Below are 19,644 nucleotides of genomic sequence, written 5' to 3'. Positions count from 1 at the left end.
CATCAAATTATATACTCTAACTTTCAGTGCGATTGAAACACCCTCTCCTTTTATCTGGATTTGGAAATCTAAAGTTTTTACATGGCTTCTTTTCATGGATAGATTAAATACCATAAATATTTTTAAAAGGAAGAATCTCAAAATTGAAGGAAATGACTACAATTGTATTCTTTGTAATTTGAAGGTGGAGGAAACAACCTTTCATTTATTCTTTGTATGCTCATTTTCTTCTAGATGTTTGCATGCTCTAGATATCCACTGGGATCAACAATTACAGTTCTTTCTCATGATGCAGAAAGCCAAGAGGGTTTTTAGAGGCCCTTTCTTCATAGAAGTATTCATCATTGCTGCATGGACTATCTCGAAACAAAGAAATAATTTAATCTTTAGGAATATCAATCCAAATGTAGTGGATTCTCCTACTGTTTCTCCCTCAAGAATGTGTGTACTGTGTCTGTGTAGAATGATGCATGCACGCATGCATATTAGAGGAACGTCACACATGAGTGCTTGTACAATGGACACGCTGCGACATGTAAGTGAGGGAGCTATTAATGAAGCATGGTTTTAGAGTAAAAGAGGGCATTAGTGGATTTTTTAAAACTCCAAAAATTACATGGTATTTGATATACTACCGTTTACAAAATAACAATTTTTGTTGCATCTATACACCTCAAAGTTTTCACACAATAATTAGCAATAACCCATTGTGAAGCAAAGCTTATTGGACGTGCACAAATACGCAAGAGAAGCAACAGCTATTGACTTGAGTTTTACCTGCACTGTAATTATTAGACCTAAAATTCGTGATAATTCCGAAGTGAGGTCGAAAAATGCACAACCTTATTCAGATTGTTTACAAAACTTGACCACTGTAACGTTTCCGAAATGAATTTTTCGGTGCCTGGCGCTGGGTAGAGGCACAGTTATGCAGCAACATTTCTAGAAGGTCAACACACACATAACTGGAGAGGAAGCAATCCACCGAGAGTCCAAGCAGTGCCATCGCAGGATCAAAATGGAATTTTTCTATTCACAAGGGACCAAAGCGCAAAAAGCATAGATCGAACGGCTTTTGCGGGTGGAACAAACAAGACTACCACTAGACTTCGAGCATATTTACTCGCAAATGCCATCTCATAAATAGGTCGAACTGGCAGTCCGTCACTCTCGCAAAGAAATGTGACCTCTGGGTAACGACCTCGAGCGAGTAGGATCCCCCTTGCCGCCACCCTCACCCATCGCCGTCGCCTCCTTCGGTCAACACCTCCCGTTCAAGCATGCATGAGCCTTGCTGTCACCGCCAGTTCTCATCCCGCTGCTGCTACCGTATACTTTTAGCACCTCTAGATATAGCGGTCTGGCCTTGGACCACGACAAGATCAGGTAGCCCCGACTTCGATAATGACTTGATCTGGCGGCCTTGGCTTCAACTTGGCCCTTGCGTGAAAGCGATAGGGTCGTGGGCGTCTGTTCCCTTGAAAGGTCCAAATAAATTGTAAGTTTGTAGATCTAATTAGTTCTGCATTGGGAACCTCTAGATATATCTGAGTTAGCCCAGTATGGTAAAGTTCTTTTCATTTCAGTTCATAATTTTACATCCCAAATGTCCTGATTAGCAGCAAGCAGTTCCCATTTTACATTTGTTTGAAACTAAGAATCCATCACTTGAGATTTACATCTTACTACTTGGATTCCTGTGGGTTTATCTTTCCCAATTCATTTGGCTACTGCTGGGGCAGAGTTTGAAGGATACAAGGCAATAGGTTTGCATCGATTTGGCTATCCAGTGTTCACTTTTCATTGAAAGATTTCCCCCTTCTTTTTTAAGGACATGGATCCTTTGTAGTACTAGTCATTGACATATGGGTGATGGTGCAGTACTGCAGATGATCTCTCTCCCTTTTTTAAATGTTAGAAGAGTTTACTTTTTAATATAGGCACTACATTGGTTGCAAAAGATTCAGTATGAAACTATTCAAACTCGCTTAGTAGGTCACATATTAACATTAACTTTTGTTTTTGTGGTTGCACATAGGATAATTCATTGCAGTTAGAATACTGGGTGAGTCCAGGTACAGAGTTGGAATTCTTATGTCTGGTTGTCTCAGAAGCATGAATATGTAGCAAAGTTGCTCTGTCTTAATCTCTCTGATATAATGATTATGCATCAGACATTGCTAAGTAATAAAAAACTGCAAGCAATATATATCCATCTGTTTTTCCCATGGAAATATTTAATGGTTTAACATACAATGGATGCAATTCGTCTTGCATAAATAGCTATGGTGTGTGACTAAACTATGAAGATCTGAAGCAATATTAGTCAATAATGCTGTTTGTGGAATACTCTAGAAGTACAATTTTATTGAAAGAATTCCGCTCTTTTGCATATGGGTTGACATGTGGATGTAGATCTGCGAATTGAGTTTGGTGCATATCCTCTAAGCTTCTCAGGCATGTAGCACCAAGACATAATGCTCTGAAATACAGTTGATCAAAAGAGGTAGTACAAGGATTTTACAACAACACAAGAATTTCGAAGATTCAGTTGATGGAATGATGAAGTACAAGGATTTTGGAGCAAGAAGTCAACTTCTCAATGTACATACTTTTTTTAATTGAAATAAATGCTATCTTGAGTTATTTTGGAAAATTACAGTATATGGACGATAAACTATTTACATTTTCAATAATGCTAGTTATATGTTCATACCGCTTTTATATTTTTTGAGTTGATCAAATGATCACCGTGTAAAATTGGAAATTGTTCATCTTTAAAAAATATATTTAATCTCTCATTATTTACTTTCTATATCTAGACGTTCAATATTTATCTTTTATACATTCTAAAAATATATTCAATATCACATTATTTGCTTTACATATATTCCGAAAATAAATTTAATATTTTATTATTTGTCTTATATATCTAGACATCCAATATTTGCCTTCATATATTTACTGTCAGGTTGCCATATTCTAGTTCTAGTTTGATTCCACATATACGAAACACATGTGCAGAATCGTATTAATAGTAGTCACTAAAATAGTTTATAGAAACAAATACATTCATTCCAAACAACCAGAGTATTGCAGATATTACACACTTCATTTAACGAAAATGCTTGCCTATAGATGTCCGGAGCGATAAGACATTTTGACGGATCGGCCCATGTATTTGAACCCGAAAATATTATCAATTTGAGTTAATTCTTATGTTCTCACATCTTTAATATTTCAGACATTCAAGTAATTTGTTGCTATAGTTAGTTTCGTATGTTACATCCCAGAATCTGTTGCGCACAGTTTCGGATAAAAAATTATCTATTTGAGTTAATTCCTATATTTTCGCATCTCTAATGTTTTAGATGTTCAAATTTAATATTTCAGACGTTATGAAAATTTGTTGATGTAATTATTTTCGTATGTTGCATCTCGGAATCTCTTACATACAGATCTGGACCCGAAAAATTATCCATTTGAATTAATTCCTATATTTTTGCATCTCCGATGTTTTAGATGTTCAAATTTAATATTTCAAACGTTATAGAAATTTGTTGGTATATTTATTTTCTATGTTACATCCAATTCTACACCACATATATTTTGCATAAAAATGTTACATGAAACAAGCCGTAATATTACGTTAAGAATTGTTCTTCTGGATCGGATGCATACATGTACTAGTTTTGATACATATCTTTTGATGTTCCAAACATTATTTTCGATGTTACAAATAATTATTGTCCGGACGCTAGCTCTGCCCTTCATTTAACTTATAAACCATCGACCAAACAGAATTACCAAATATGCTATCAACTTCTCCAAAATCATCAGACAGAAACAGCTTCTCTACCCATTAGACAGAAACAGCTTTTGGAAAAGCTTTGGCCAGCGGGCCGTGAACCAAGTTTCGTATCTTTACACCTCTGACCGTTGCCGTATCTTTACACCCTCTGACCGTTGCCCACCTTCCTCGCCGCCGCCTCCGGCGACTCCTCCATCATCACCGTCGCCTCCGGCTACACCCCCGCCACCACCTCCTCCTCGCGGGTAAGTAACCGGAGACCGCGCCTCGCCTTCGACGCCGCCGCTCCTCCCGCTGGCACGTGCCGTGCGGATCTGGATCCGAGGCACGGAGTGGATCTCGACCCTAGATCTCACTGGGATCCGCTTTGGTGCGTGCTGCAGCTGCTTCCGAGGGATGGAGAACGTGGGGATCGAGGAAGTGGACGACGCGCTGCCGGTGCCCGCACCGCCGAACGGGCGGCGGTACCGGCCGGTGGGGTCGAGCGACCGCGCCGTCGTCCAGATGACCTCCATGGAGCCGGGCTCCTCCTCCTCTGCGGCCATCAATGCAGCCGTGACGCCCCAGCCTCCGAGGTGATGCGGTTGCTTCTAATTTGTGGGTTTCGCGAGCATTTGATATTTTGATTGTGCGACGCGCAAGCGGATCGAATGGGGATTCGGACAGAGTAGAGAGCGTACTTCTGCGTGGATCACTAGCATAGTTGCTGCAAACCCGTGCGTGCATTGTCTTGCCCGTGCTTTTGTTTAACTAAATGAGGTGTTCAACTGAACATTCGTAGATGGACTGTTGGGACTTGGGAGTACTCACAGGACTGATGATATAGGTTGGCTTGTGCGGGTTGTGAGAGAACACTGAAACCACTAATTTAGGCTTTTGGGTTGCTGTTTTCTATTTAGAGCTCTGGGCATTAATATCAAGGTTCTGAGATCCATGCAAGTTCTATTTGTTTTTGTGGGATACCCGCAACTGCAACATCACCATTATAAGACCTGTAGTGATATATGGTTGCCTCTTCCGTTTCATGGAGCTTTGAAGTTTGCATGATGCTGAACTTGTTTCTAATTTCATACTAGAAACTAGTCAACTACTACTGGTTCCTATCGACATAGTCAGGGATTGTCATAATGACCATTTCTTATTTGTACAATGCTTTGATCGTTTATGATAGATCAAATTCAAATCATTTCTTATGTCTTATGGTATTTTTCATGTGAAGTCATATATCATGCTTTTATGTTGAGCAACTATGGGTATGATTGGTTGCCCGCATGAACCGTATACGCAGGCCGAGGGGAACCAAGCTGAGCGGAGTCATGTTTGTTGAAAATAAGAGTGTTTGGTTGGTTGTATCTGTATGGATAGGTTGAGTTGAGTTTCTGTTTGATTGACTGACTTTGAGATCGTATGAATGGATGCGAGAGCTTAGATTCTGATTGGTTACTCGCATGAATGTGATTTTGTGACACTGACAATGGGTCCGTCTGCATGAGCGGATGCAGCAGCCTGCATCCGCTGGGCCAAGCTACGGAGGGAAGCTCGGATTGAGCTTCTCCCTCGGGCCAGGCTGCGGGTGTACATTTGCATCTGCCGGGTTAGGCTGAAACAATTCATGCGGGCAACCAAACACGTTTCTCTTTGAAATTATACGCATCCACCGAGTCGGGATCTATCCGTGCGGATAACCAATCACCCCCTATAAGCACACTACTGTGGACTGTAGTTTTCAGTTCTGTAGTTGGACTGTTGGAATTTGATGGATCCCACCCCTGTTAATACTTGAAGAGGATAATATATATGTTTTCATTCCTTGTCAGTTCTAATTCTTGAGCCTGGTAGTGATTCCAAATGGCATATCCCTCAACCTTGCATTTCTTGACGAAATGGCTATCACTTGGCATGTTTTTTCCCTTTTCTTTTTTGCTTCATGTATATATGTTTGAATGGAACCTTCTGGGTTCCTTCTTTTTTTGCTTTTCTGGGGTGGATATTCTTTAATATTATCTTGATATTCTTTAAGTGTGTCTTTGGATAATTATAACAGTCAAGAAGAGACTTCAGAAGAATGCAGGTTGCCCAGGTGCTTTATGAATAAACTCACACTCTTTTATATGTGATAGGAACCTTAAGCCTGGTGCTAATCTAACTATAGATCCAAGCATGCGAGAAGGTTCTCCTGATGATCATGCTATATCTGGTGAATCTCAAGGGGATTCTAAGCTAGAGCTCTTTGGTTTTGACTCTCTTGTAAATATTTTGGGCCTCAAGAGGTATTATCAACCCTTCTGTATTTTTACTGATCTCAACTAAAAGTTGATATTCTTCTTTCTGTTAAGATGCTGAAGGTTTTGACTAGAATTAAGCATGTGCTCCGTGGAAATTGTATGAATAGGTTATTTGACCTTATGACATATCAGCATCTGATTGAATCTGAACAGCATGACAGGAGAACAGATTCAGGCGCCTTCAAGTCCTATGGATGGCGAGGATGTAGCAATTACCATTGGGCGTCTGAAGGTTGTCTTCCATTTCAACATTTTGTACCATCTATTTCAGACTTCATCACACTTTTCCTACTATAGTTATGAATAGAAAAATTAGTGACGGAGAGTCATACTATAGTCTGCAGAGTGTATTTTTCTACATCTAATTTTGAAGTTAAGGAGAACTTGATTCATTTACAATACCTTCACCTATTGTATTTGTCTTTTGTCAAAACATTCGCTTAAGCGTAAATAATCGGTTGCTTTGTACATCTTAGTTTGCTTGGAGTATGAATTCGTTCGTGCATGCCTGATCTTTAGAGTTTGTACAGTGTTAGTGTCACTTTTTCTTATTGCTTTTACTGACCATGTTCCGTTCTTTATTTTGGCTATTTGTTTGTTTATGCTATTTGATTTATGAACATATGTAAAAAGTGCTATCCTATATAATTGATTAAATTACTCTATGTTTTTGACAGGAAACTGGACCTAAGTTTGGTACCATGATGGGTGTTTTTGTTCCATGCTTGCAGAATATCTTGGGAATAATTTATTATATCCGTTTTACCTGGTAAGGTATTGCGTACACTTTTGTTACTGTCCATCAATACACTGTTTCTACATAGTTTCTGCAAAAATAACTTTTCTCTGCTGGTCATCCAGGGGCTGCCTGTCCTTATAGTAGAACCAAGTAAAAAGAATAGTAAAGTAAAACTGTAAATAGGTATCAGTATTTGACCTATTTTAGTAATAAGTACTAATCTCTTTCTATCCTCTCCTGTTGTTCACATCAGGTATAACTGGTGTTTCATTGCGATGCATGACTCTCTTCAATGCCTCACACTACTCAAAAACTAAACAATACTTCTCAGAAAAAAACTTGACCAATGTCTTCCCACCTTTCTGTAGGATTGTAGGTATGGCAGGTGTATGGCAGTCGCTTGTTTTAGTTTCATTCTGTGGTGCGTGCACATTTTTAACTGGAATATCATTAAGTGCCATTGCAACGAATGGGGCAATGAAGGTATGTTGAACATTAGCACAAAATTTGACAGTTCTTAAAATTGGGTTATACCTGGTTGACTGGTCACATTCTTTGCTTTTCATTTCATTTGTGGAAATGGCCAAAATTCTCTCCCAGGATCAAATTTAATCATGATTCAATGTTGGGACAAAATACTTTGAGATCTTACTCTGATGTTCCAAGGTGCAACCAAAATAAACTTACAGCACCAAACTGAGTTGCATTTTGAATGATGCATAGGGTGGTGGACCATATTATCTTATAGGTCGTGCACTTGGTCCTGAAGTTGGAGTTAGTATTGGATTATGCTTCTTCCTTGGGAATGCAGTTGCTGGATCCATGTAAGTATACACCAATACAGCCAGTAATTGAGGTTGTCTTTATTTTATTTTATGATACGTACAATGCTGTTCTGATATTGAGGCTCTGCACCTGCTGCGTAGAAGCAGATATCATATCAAATCCTCTTCTAGTTGTCATGTGCTAAAAATGTATAATACTAGTGAGTAGAAGAATATACAGTAGTAAGACATTTTTGCACCTTATTTTGCATTTTCTGCCTTTACCTTCTACCGGTGAATGATTGGATTGCACAGAAGCACCAACAATTGGCTAGTATTTCTAAAAGCTTGGCTAGTATTTCTAAAAGCTCCACAGAAGTCTGCAATTAAACAAGTATGTCCAATTGTAGAAAGTGTCTGGATGGGAGATGGGTAAGGAAATAATGAGAAGAGTTTAAGTGAATGGAAAGCATATTCTTCTTATGCTGAATGGGATTTGAAATAATATAGTTTTTCATTAATTGCTACTTGTTGATGTGGTGTGCGTTCATGCACGAGTGTCACCTCCTGCCTTAACAACTTATTTGGTCATTTTAGGTATGTGCTTGGGGCGGTAGAAACCTTTCTTGATGCTGTTCCTTCTGCTGGTCTTTTCCAAAGTAAGTTACAACTGATTTGAAACAGTATGCTAAGTTCATGTTTGTGAATTAAAGTGTTGAATTATTTTTGTGTATCTCAAGTTTAACTCATATGTATAGAACATCTATGTTTACTTCAGTTATCATTGTTGGGGGCTGGAGCACATTCGCAGTTTATGACGTGGTAGTCATTTATTATGTGTATATTTGATTTTCCTGCTAAGGGTATTAGAGCCCTTTTTTTCTTTGTTATGAACCACAACACTAAGAATAGGAAAAGGACTCTAATACTATGAATAGGAAAATGATTCTAATGCACTAAACATTTCCCTCGTTTCAAATTATAAGGCAAGCATGCATTTTTTGTGATCCTTTCTCTTGTTTGCATGCATTTACATTCTCTCCCTCTTCTGCATTTTTAATTTAAGCTTCAAACAATAGTATTCTCTCTCTTCTTTCTAAGACAATCACACATGGACAAGATACAACTTGCTATACTCTTGATGTTATAAGCTCCTTAATCGCTGTGTGTAGACTAAATACACCTTGCCAAAAGAAATGAAGAGGGTACTTGAAAAGACCATACATACCACCCCCCTAACCACCATCACACATGTACAAGATACAACTTGCTATACTCTTGATGTTATAATTCCTTAATCGTTGTGTGTAGACTAAATACACCTTGCCAAAAGAAATGAAGGGGGTACTTGAAAAGACCATACATACCACCCCCACCAACCACTCAACCGCTTCCCCTTGCGTGAATGCTTTGTTAGTGAGACTCCATGTTTTACAACCTCTAAAACACTCTTATAACAAAGATCCATACATGCAGTCATGCAGAATTAAGCTCTTCGATTTTCTTTGGTAATTGCATGCATGTAAGCAAATTTGTTAGGTGTTGGCATGCCTGTTGTGGCAGTTGCAAAAGAGCTCGTCAATGCACAACATGTGCTCAAAGCCGCCGATCCTATTTGAGGAGTGGCATATTTATCGGGATAGCATCCAAGCCACAAATTCCTAGCGGGATCAGGATGATGAAGGCATGAGGAATTTTTCAAGGAGGTGGTCATCGTGGGGCAAGTGCTTGAGGAAGCCAATATAACACACTAGATAATCCTTTTTCCTCCATTGGAGGTCCATGATGAGTAGTTGCCACCTTATGGTAAGTGAGGAGTTGGCGTCTAGGTGTGGTACAGAATTAGTTGCCTTGCGCATCACCCTTTGTGGTACATAATTAGCTGGCATGTTGCATCCCATGGATGCGCAGTAGAGGGTAATGGTCCTACATGGAATCCATGGGCGTGATTGGTAGCTCAGACCTTCCCTGGCTTGCGATATTGGATAGGGACAGGCCAATCAGGTTACCTAGGCGCAAGACCTTTTTTTTAGGTGGCGATTTGGTAGCATGTATACGTTGATACATGCTCTTATAAAACTTGGTTGTTAACTTGGACAATTGATATGCTTACCTTGTATTTGGTACATGGTAGAGTTACCACCAATCCATCTAAGTTCCTCTTCCCTCTCTTTCACTGCTTCTTCTCCATTCCCTCCATCCCGAACTGCACTTGTTCTCAAGTCCATTCTCCAAATCTTGTTTTTCCCAAATATGCTTGTCCTCAAATTCTTGATGGTTCGAGACAATACTTCTAGACGCAGAACATTAGCTACTACGTCCCAAGCCCCCGTTTGTGAAGGGGAATTACGAGAACCTTACCCTAGATCAGGCGCCGACACTTAAACCAAATAATCGGAAGCTTTGAATTGAGGTATCTGAAATGGTCCCCAAGCCTCAATTGATGAACAAGCCTATGCACTCAAGCAAAACCTGAACAAGAAAAAGGGAGATTTTTATGGGCTCTGAAGAACAAATTGGTAAAGATGAGCAAGAACTGACTTGTTGCAAGCCAAAGCACAACACATGATAGATATAAAGAACACACATAATTTATGAGTGGTTGCGCATGCATTGGCCATCGCCTAGGGCACCCTTGTTGGCCACATGTTGCGCCGGCCGTGCCCTCGATGTTGTGCTGAAGGTTGCAGGAGTAAGAAAATGCTGCTTGGGTGGGTGACAACAGGTTTGACAGTGTGCCCGTTGATAGAAGTGTGCAATGGTTGAAAGGAGTTCATAGATACCACCGCCTCTTTGTGAACATAAGGAGGTGAACAGAACCTCACGTGAGGAAGTCGAGTGAGCCCTATTTGGCACAACTTTTGCTTGTGGATTCTAGAGGATTCTGCAGAAGCTGTGCCAAACGGTAAAATTCTGTAGCAGATTAAGCGGATTCTGAGAATGAACTGCACAATCTGCAGAAGCAGAATCTAATTTTCACAGGATTCTTCAGAAAGCAGATTGTGCAGAAGCACAAGCTGTGCCAAACAGGGTTCGAGCCTGGTTCCATGGGAATGAACAAATTTTTTTGTTTCAAGTGTGTGTGGTTATGCTGAAAAAGTAAACGATGCTACATGCAATGATCTAATCCAGGATAGATGCAGCCTACCAATCACGCCCCATACACTTCTACATGTCTGTTGCTATATAATTTTAATGGTTTTTTTATTGTATTCCATAACAACTTGTTGGCATTTAGCTAGCAAGCAGTAAATACCATTTTCCCATTCATTATTCGATATTTTAATACAATGAATCTCTTCTAGAGGGAAGGGACACCATTAATTTTGCAAAGTTTTCTTCCTTTTTTTGGGTGGTGGGGTGGGGGGTATCATAAATGTTCTCTTGTTTTTTTTATTTTTGAGTAATTCTCACCGTGCAACATAGCTGCTCACTTTTTCCATTCTGTTTCTCATTATCTCAGATGGCATATTCTTTCTCTGCTTAACCTGTTTGCTTGCATTCATATCTGTATGACTAATGGCATGCAACACAGTGAACAAAATTAGCCACTTAAATTGATGGTGAGAAATAAAAAAGGAATGAAAGCCATACTGAATGATACTAAATTATTCATTAATTTACTTAATTTTTAACTGTTATTCTGATTTTCGTTGGACTAACTTGTTGTGTTTTAAAATGCAGAGAGTGTAACTGTAGTCAACAACACATTAGTAAATGGTACAGAAACAGCTGCCACATCAACTATATCTACACCAAGCTTACATGATCTTCAAGTGTATGGTGTTATTGTGACCATACTGCTATGTTTTATTGTGTTTGGTGGTGTCAAAATCATCAACAAGGTTGCACCTGCCTTCTTAATACCAGTCCTGTTCTCGCTGTTGTGCATTTATCTTGGTGTCTTCATTGCACCAAGGCATAATGCTCCAAGTAAGTACACTATGTTTTAACTTATGTGTTGTGTTTTCAGAATTATGTACTGAATTTTATTGTTGGCTTTCTCATGTAGAGGGAATCACTGGGTTGAGTATAACCACAATTAGAGACAATTGGGGTTCAGAGTACCAACGTACAAACAATGCTGGAGTTCCTGATCCAAATGGATCTATATATTGGGATTTCAAGTAAGTTTTACTGTATCAATTTTTTTGAAAACTACTTTTTTACGTGAAAATTTATGAGTAACTTCTGCATGCTTACCTAGAGCTTGAATAACTTCACTAAACCCTATGAGCTTTGAGCTTGTTGTTGTTAATTTGGAAAGAGGTAAAACTTGGGAACCAACATGTCGTCGAAATTCCTCTTCACCTTAACCAACTTTGCCCCCTCACCCCTTGTCTTGAATACTTCTGTCTCACTTGTTAGGAATATAGAGTCCTTATCCTTTACTTATATATTAAGTTACCAGAGTCCTTATCTTGTACTTCCTCATGTATTTTATATATTGCTCTCATGGGCTAGTATTAAATACAAGTTACTATTTCTAACATGGTAATTACAGTTAGGTTTTCTTTTTCTAGGGACGCAACAACTTGTCCTATTTAGATTTACTCCATCAGCTCTCTCTCTCTCCGTCGGCTCTTCCTCTCTCTCTCGAATTGATCTCAGGCCGTCTCCCCGCACGGTGCCTGGTCTCTCGTTGGCCTCCTCGCGCAACCGTCAACCCAACTCCCTGTCCGCTCCTCTACGTGCCTGCTCCGGCATTGGTACATCTGCTCCTGTCGTAGCGCCGTCCGTCTTGGCTCATCGTGTGGCTCTCTGGCACACCGGATTCACCTACCCCGTCCGTCTCCCACGTTGAGTTGCCCCGTCCATTGGCCGTCAGCTCCACTCGCCAAATCGGGTCACCATCGCCCTCCCCGAAGGCTCCTCCAGCCCGCGCGTTGCCCGCCTTAGCTCGGCTGGATCTGTCATTGTCCATGGGCTTTCCTGTCCGCCTCAGCTGCTGCCAGCTCCCCTCGACATGATCTACCTTGGTCGCAGCCTGATCCGCTCAGGCCAGGCCCTGTCTTCGCCAGTGATGAAGATGAGCTCTGCCATGTGCCTCACAATGGTAGCTATGGCGTGGTGTTGTCCGTTTGTGCTTGCATTTCTTGATCTAGGGCATTCTTGTCATCTTGGTCTTTCCATAGCTCCAGTGACAATTTTCGTTTGTTGTCTTGCTACTCATTGTCGTTTTGTTGCTATTCTTGATCAAGGGCATTCTTTGTTGTCATCATCACGACTCTACTTATGTGCTTTGTATAGCATTTCTTTGGCTTGATTCAACAGGATTACAAGAATCCACTCTACGACTGCTTTAAAGAGAGTTTTTTATTACTAAGTTTATTACTTAGTGTCTCTCTTTCAAATGCAATGCTATTGCACACGCCTTGCATTTGAGGTGGTGTGGGGTGGGGTGTTAGGAATATAGTCCTTATCATTTACGTGTAGGTTAGGTTACTAGAGTCCTTATCATGTACTCCCTCATGTACTCTATATATTGCCCTTAGAGGCTACTATTGAATACAAGTTTCTATTCCTAACATCACTTACTATGCAGAGTGATTTCTCTACTATTTAATTATCCTATGCACCTCTCTGCCTTTGCACCACTGCTCCGCTGCATGGCTGTGAGCGTGCTCAGGTGCAATCTTGACTAGTTACAATCATCTTATGAACCTATATTCTTGAGATCACTGTGGACATTGTGCAACCTTGGTGCTGAATGGCAATGTGGGTTGGATGGGAACATATTTCGTTCCAAACTAATGAGGAAAATAGTTGAATCGATTGCAAAAAAGATGTCATATTATGTGATTTTCTGCAAGGTGTATAAGATAACTGGGACGTGTGTTTTCTCACAAATAGTTTTTTGTTTCTTTAGAATGTATATTACAATGTTGGTCTGTAAACTTGTTATATAGTCATCATTAAGTATTTAAGTTCATGGTGTTCTAATTTATCTTGGTAGATTTCTAAACTAGTCAAGTAGGTCCATCTGATGGAATCATTTGGCATGGACAACGAATTCCGTTACGAGGGATCACATGGTAAATACATGCTGACATGGTTTGTCCTGTTCTTGTTCCTGTTAACCACATGACCTGACGGCACATTTGTAGGACATAATCCATTAAAATTGACGCAAGTTGTTCAGACTTCAGAACTGCAGTTTGGCAGGACTGCAGGATGGTTTATTACCAATTTACCAGAAAGAAGCTCGCAGGGGTTCATATCCACTTGTTTAATGAATTCCACCTACCCTCCTACACATTACCTACTTCCTGCAACCCTTTAATTCACAGCCTGTTGGAAGTAGATGACTAACTGCGACAAGTTTCGGAAATATCTGAGCTATTAGGGGCCTAAGGAAACCTTTGGTGTGTTTTGTACATGCACAGCGGTTTACTCATTTCCTTATGTATGTGAAACATCATCTTACTAACAATTTTGTATCGATTTCTCAGTGCTTTGGTAGGTCTCTTTTTCCCAGCAGTCACTGGAATTATGGCTGGCTCAAACCGATCTGCTTCACTGAAAGATACACAACGTTCAATACCAATTGGCACATTATCTGCAACTCTTACAACAACTGCAATGTACCTGTTTTCTGTGCTTCTATTTGGAGCCTTGGCCACAAGGGAGGAGCTTCTAACTGATAGGTATGTGCTTTTTAGTGCTGCATATCAGTCCTTCTATTTTCCAATTACAGATAATGTATTTTTAGGGGTTTTGATACATCTGACTTTGTTGTTCATAATGCCTTCAGGGCATCAATATATGTCCTGGTGGTTTCATCAAGTTGTTCAAGCTGATGGGGTTTCGTAGCCAAATGGGATAATTTTGGTCATGCTGTGTATTTTTCCTAATAGTAGAGTAAAATTGATTCAAAGCCTTACTTGCAGCCATCACCTGTTTCTGGCTGTACGAGAATTAGTCACAAAACTTTTCTTGTTAGTGAATTGTTCAAGTATGGTACTATGGTTCTGTTACTCCCTCCACTCACAAATAAGTGTCGTTTTGAGTTGCGTATAGTCAATCATTTCAAACTTCTGCTAGAAAATACTTTTTATATATTGAGTTTGGATATTTGAAGTGATGTGGGTAGATTTGTCACAAAAAGTATTTTCATAATAGTATGCTTTTGCTATGTTTATCAATATATTACAATAAAAAGTAGTAGTCAAAGTTGTATTTTGAGGACCGTGTCGATGTCCAAAACTACACTTATTTGTGACTGGAGAGGATATATGAAATCCTGTTTCAGGATACATGTTTCATGCTTTTTACAATCAGAACGTTTTACCATTTCCGTTTTTCATCTGGAGCTAATATAAATAAGTGCCAGCGGATAGTCTTGTTGCTAAATCTACTTTATAAGATCGATGGTCATAATATTGTGGCAGATGGTCTTAATGGCTACTATACTTTTTATGGTCAACTATCTTGTTTTGTACAACCTTAAGTAAGTCTTGAATATATTTTATGCTTAATTAGTTATTTTCCTAGAACTACATTCTAACAGCTTGTGCGGTCTGCTCATAAATATCCTTAACATTTGCAGGCTTCTTACTGCTACTGTAGCGTGGCCTGCTCCTGCAGTGATTTACATTGGTATTATTCTGTCCACTTTAGGTGCAGCACTGCAGAGTTTGACAGGGGCTCCAAGGTTACTTGCAGCAATTGCAAATGATGACATTCTTCCAGTTCTTCATTACTTTAAAGTTTCTGAGGGCTCTGAGCCTCATGCAGCCACTTTATTCACAGCATTCATCTGTATTTGCTGTGTGGTTATTGGAAACTTGGATCTGATTACACCCACAATCACGATGTTTTTCCTCCTGTGCTATGCGGGTGTGAACCTGTCGTGCTTTCTGCTTGACCTCCTTGATGCTCCTAGTTGGCGCCCTCGGTGGAAATTTCACCATTGGAGCCTTTCACTTGTTGGTGCATTGCTTTGTGTTGGTACGGTTCTTCACTCTTTACCATTGTATTTTATTTTATCATGATAATCATTACAATTTTTTTTATTCTTCACTTTTTATTGCATTAGCTTATCGTCACCTGTACTCGAGTATTGTGTATCACACCCATACATGTATTTATAATTATGACCACTCACATGGATCTCTCTCAATTTTCAGTGATCATGTTTCTGATCTCTTGGTCTTTCACTGTTGTCTCCCTTGCTCTTGCAAGCCTCATCTATTACTATGTGAGCATAAAAGGGAAGGCTGGAGACTGGGGAGATGGATTCAAAAGTGCATACTTTCAGTTGGCACTACGAAGTCTCAGATCACTTGGAGGTACACACAACTTTCTGCTTTGCAAATACATAATCATACTTTGCCATTTTGTAACTCTTGGTTCTTTCCACAGCAAACCAAGTTCATCCTAAGAATTGGTACCCCATTCCTCTGATATTCTGCCGTCCATGGGGTAAACTTCCGGAAAATGTTCCTTGTCATCCAAAACTTGCAGATTTTGCTAATTGTATGAAGAAGAAGGGCCGTGGTATGTCGATTTTTGTCTCGATAATGGATGGCGATTATCATGAACTGGCTGAGGATGCGAAGACTGCATGCCGTCAGCTTGATGCTTACATTGACTACAAACGCTGTGAGGGTGTTGCAGAGATCATTGTAGCCCCCTCAATGTCTGATGGCTTCCGTAGCATTGTTCAGACAATGGGCCTAGGAAACTTGAAGCCGAACATTGTTGTAATGCGATACCCTGAGATCTGGCGACGTGAGAATTTGACACAGATACCGTCAACATTTGTCAGCATAATTAACGATTGCATTATCGCTAACAAGGCAGTTGTCATTGTGAAGGGGCTCGATGAGTGGCCTAATGAGTACCAGAGACAGTATGGGACTATTGACCTCTACTGGATTGTGAGAGATGGAGGGTTGATGCTTCTTCTGTCTCAGCTTCTGCTTACAAAAGAGAGCTTTGAAAGCTGTAAGATCCAAGTCTTCTGCATATCTGAAGAGGACGCTGATGCTGAGGAGCTGAAGGCTGATGTCAAAAAGTTCTTATACGATCTTAGGATGCAAGCTGAGGTCATTGTTGTCACCATGAAATCTTGGGAATCACATATGGAGAGCAGCAGTGGTGCTCAGCAGGATGACTCCCATGAGGCTTACACAAGTGCACAGCGAAGGATCAGGACATACCTCGACGAAATGAAGGAAACTGCACAAAGAGAAAGACAGACGCTAATGGAGGATGGGAGGCAAGTTGTTGTGAATGAGCAGAAGGTTGATAAATTCCTATACACAATGTTGAAGTTGAACTCCATGATACTCAGGTACTCCAGAATGGCAGCTGTGGTGCTTGTGAGCCTCCCCCCGCCACCACTGAATCATCCTTCATATTTCTACATGGAGTACATGGATTTGCTTGTAGAGAATGTCCCACGCATGTTAATAGTTAGGGGATACATGAGAGATGTTGTCACATTTTTCACATGATTAGATATACACTTGGAAGTTGTAGCGCCGGTTGGTTGTTGTACTATCTTAGCAGAATGGATGCACAAGATTCAGTGCAGATTCTACTTGAAATCAGAAGCCCTCACCTTGAAGGCTACCATGAGATGAGATGTCTGATCGCAGAGCTGTTGTTCTCTTATTGGGTTCGTGAACTGCAGTATCTTCATTCTTTTCTAGATTCCAAATAAATAAAAAATCCACATAGCGAGCTTTGAGATACTACTTGATTGACCCAATTTTGTAGCCATCTAAGTATACGAGTAAAAACTTTCCATCTAGTAACATATACTTGCATGCGGTCTCGAAGAAAGAAGTGCAATCGTTGCTTTTTCACCGACATTTGTGTTGGTATTTTCTTGCATCTCTTGTATACGTCCGTGAAACACATGTACCAGTTGATGAAATGAGCAAAGCTGCGAAAGAGGTAGCCATGATCATAGCTGTCAATATTTTTTCCTTGTGTTTTGTCTCGAATGCTTGGTATTGATTATGCTAGATTTCTGTCAATACTTGAACCATCTTTCTTGGTACTAGGTTATGTTCAATTCTGGAGATATACTTGTGACTTGTCAGGAAATTAAATCAGTTGTATTTTTGATTGCGCTGTGTTTTCCTTTTGAGAAATGGGGTAGTGTTATTATCTCAGCCGCACCGTGCATTGTTACAACTAGGACGGAAGGCACGCTACGCTGCACCCGTCACGTATTTCATGACAAAAGAAGACTAACAACAAAGTCGACAATTTATGATTTTAGATAACCAAATATATGAGTAAATGCTGATAATCAGCACGTGTTAGGCCTAAATAAAGGCGAGAATAATAAAGTAACAGAGAAAAATATACCGTAAATAGTAAGATGAAACTACGTTTAGGTAGGCAATGTAGCCATAACAATCCCAGCAACAATCACCCTCGAAAGAACTGCACCCTAAATTGGTGGGTCAGGAATCACTTCATCAAAACATCCAAGTATATTGTATACATGAATCATCCTTGAAACAATATACAGTGCTAAGCCCAAGTAGGGGTGAAGATAATTATTAAAAAAGGAAAACATACAGTAACTTTAAGCCATATGATCAGCTATCTTTTCTACTATAAAATTCAAGCATGCCAGATTAGTATATTCTATTTAAGTATTTGGATAGTGGGATATCACTGAGCATGGAATTGGTTGGAGTAACATCTTTCGTATGCCAGGTAAAGAGAGATACTGATAAAAGATGCTACGAAATTGCCCTACTATCGATCAATACTTGAGCACTTCAACCATTCTGGGATTTTAGGCTAATAATTAAACATAATACATAGTACATTGATTATAACTTTTTGACTCCATTCATTGAAGCAAAGAATGAAACAAAAAGTGAGTAAGAAAATAGAATATTATCAAAGAGAGCAAAGAACTATTCCAATTTATTACTCGTAAGAGCTTTGTGGTGAAGCTACAACCTTCAGATACGAGATATGGAAACCTGTATAAAAAAGGCATAATTTATATATGCTCATGTGAATAGTAAATATATGAAGTAGAAACACAGAAATAAATACTCCAGAATAAACGGTATGGCTACAACCTACGGATATGAGAAATATTAACTCTAGCATATTCCCAGGTATAGCATGAATAAAAGATAACATGCAACACACATTAATTCTTGTGGCTAAGGGGATCATAGTTGCACGTACAAGTATTTATGGCTAAGGCTATTATATTGCTGCCTTAATTTTCGAATATCACTATGTAGATAGTATAAGTTTAATGTATCAATTAACCTTGTCATGTGACATTATGCACATACATAAAGGTCAGGTGGGATCTCAGTTAGACTCAGGATTTGCAAATTTTGTGAAAGCTCAAAAATCCAAAGATCAAATTTGGAACATCCATTTAGTATGGTGAACCTTTACATATATGTTGACCATGAATTGCAAAAGGAGCAATATTTTAAATCATAGCCCGAAAAGAATTAGCAAGCAGCCATATGTGAAGATGTCAACACATCAGATTACCTTTGGCCTTTTAGGAAGATATAGCACTATGTTACATACACTATAATTTTGAATTCATCTCGAGAAAGGCAGGCTCGAATTCTTTGACTTGCTATCTGCTACATTCTTGTGCAACATTTGTGTTAAAAAAAATACATAACTTTAGTAGCACACTGAAAAATGACATGGCGAAGGTGATCCCTTGAATGATGCTCACCAGAAAAAATTGAAGGAAGGCTGGAGATAGTTGTGATCCCGGGAGGGGCTTTTCGTCTTAGCCAATATCTTTACTTAATTATCATTTGTGTTCTGCAAAACACACATAAACAGACATGGTAAGAAGCTAAATCATCCCTAGAACCTACACCTGACAAATATCATAAAATAAACTCCATTTATCCCAAACTTCTTAGGTCCTCGTACCTATGTCTTCCATTAATAAATAATCTATCAATGCATATATGAATTTTAGATTTACAGGCTTGCAATTTATCAATGTAGCAAATTATAATTTTGAAACACATGAAAACTGTGAGTAACCCAGCACCATAATTAAGCTCACTCCATCAA

General features: G+C 39.4%; 1 protein-coding gene across 4 annotated transcripts; it reads left to right on the top strand.

Moving 5' to 3' along the window:
• The first annotated feature begins 3,848 nt into the window (after positions 1-3,848).
• Positions 3,849-17,203, top strand: LOC133884344 (cation-chloride cotransporter 1). Of its 4 annotated transcripts, XM_062323714.1 has the most exons (14): positions 3,849-4,056; positions 4,195-4,386; positions 5,932-6,081; positions 6,250-6,328; positions 6,774-6,865; positions 7,204-7,318; positions 7,559-7,659; positions 8,197-8,258; positions 11,284-11,532; positions 11,612-11,726; positions 14,052-14,246; positions 15,149-15,549; positions 15,729-15,890; positions 15,964-17,203. In XM_062323714.1, the coding sequence occupies exons 2-14, from the start codon at positions 4,208-4,210 to the stop codon at positions 17,058-17,060; spliced, it is 2,997 nt and encodes a 998-aa protein (XP_062179698.1). In that variant the 5' UTR covers positions 3,849-4,056; positions 4,195-4,207; the 3' UTR covers positions 17,061-17,203. The 4 variants fall into 4 exon arrangements, with proteins under 4 accessions (XP_062179698.1, XP_062179700.1, XP_062179699.1 ...); XM_062323716.1 differs by lacking the exons at positions 3,849-4,056; positions 4,195-4,386 and having other exon boundaries at positions 6,016-6,081; positions 6,774-6,870; XM_062323715.1 differs by lacking the exons at positions 3,849-4,056; positions 4,195-4,386; positions 5,932-6,081 and having other exon boundaries at positions 6,088-6,328; positions 6,774-6,870.
• Positions 17,204-19,644: the final 2,441 nt, after the last annotated feature.

Source organism: Phragmites australis, chromosome 11 (assembly GCF_958298935.1).
Source record: "Phragmites australis chromosome 11, lpPhrAust1.1, whole genome shotgun sequence".
NCBI classification, from domain to species: Eukaryota; Viridiplantae; Streptophyta; class Magnoliopsida; order Poales; family Poaceae; genus Phragmites; species Phragmites australis.
This window is presented reverse-complemented; position numbering and strand designations above follow the sequence as displayed.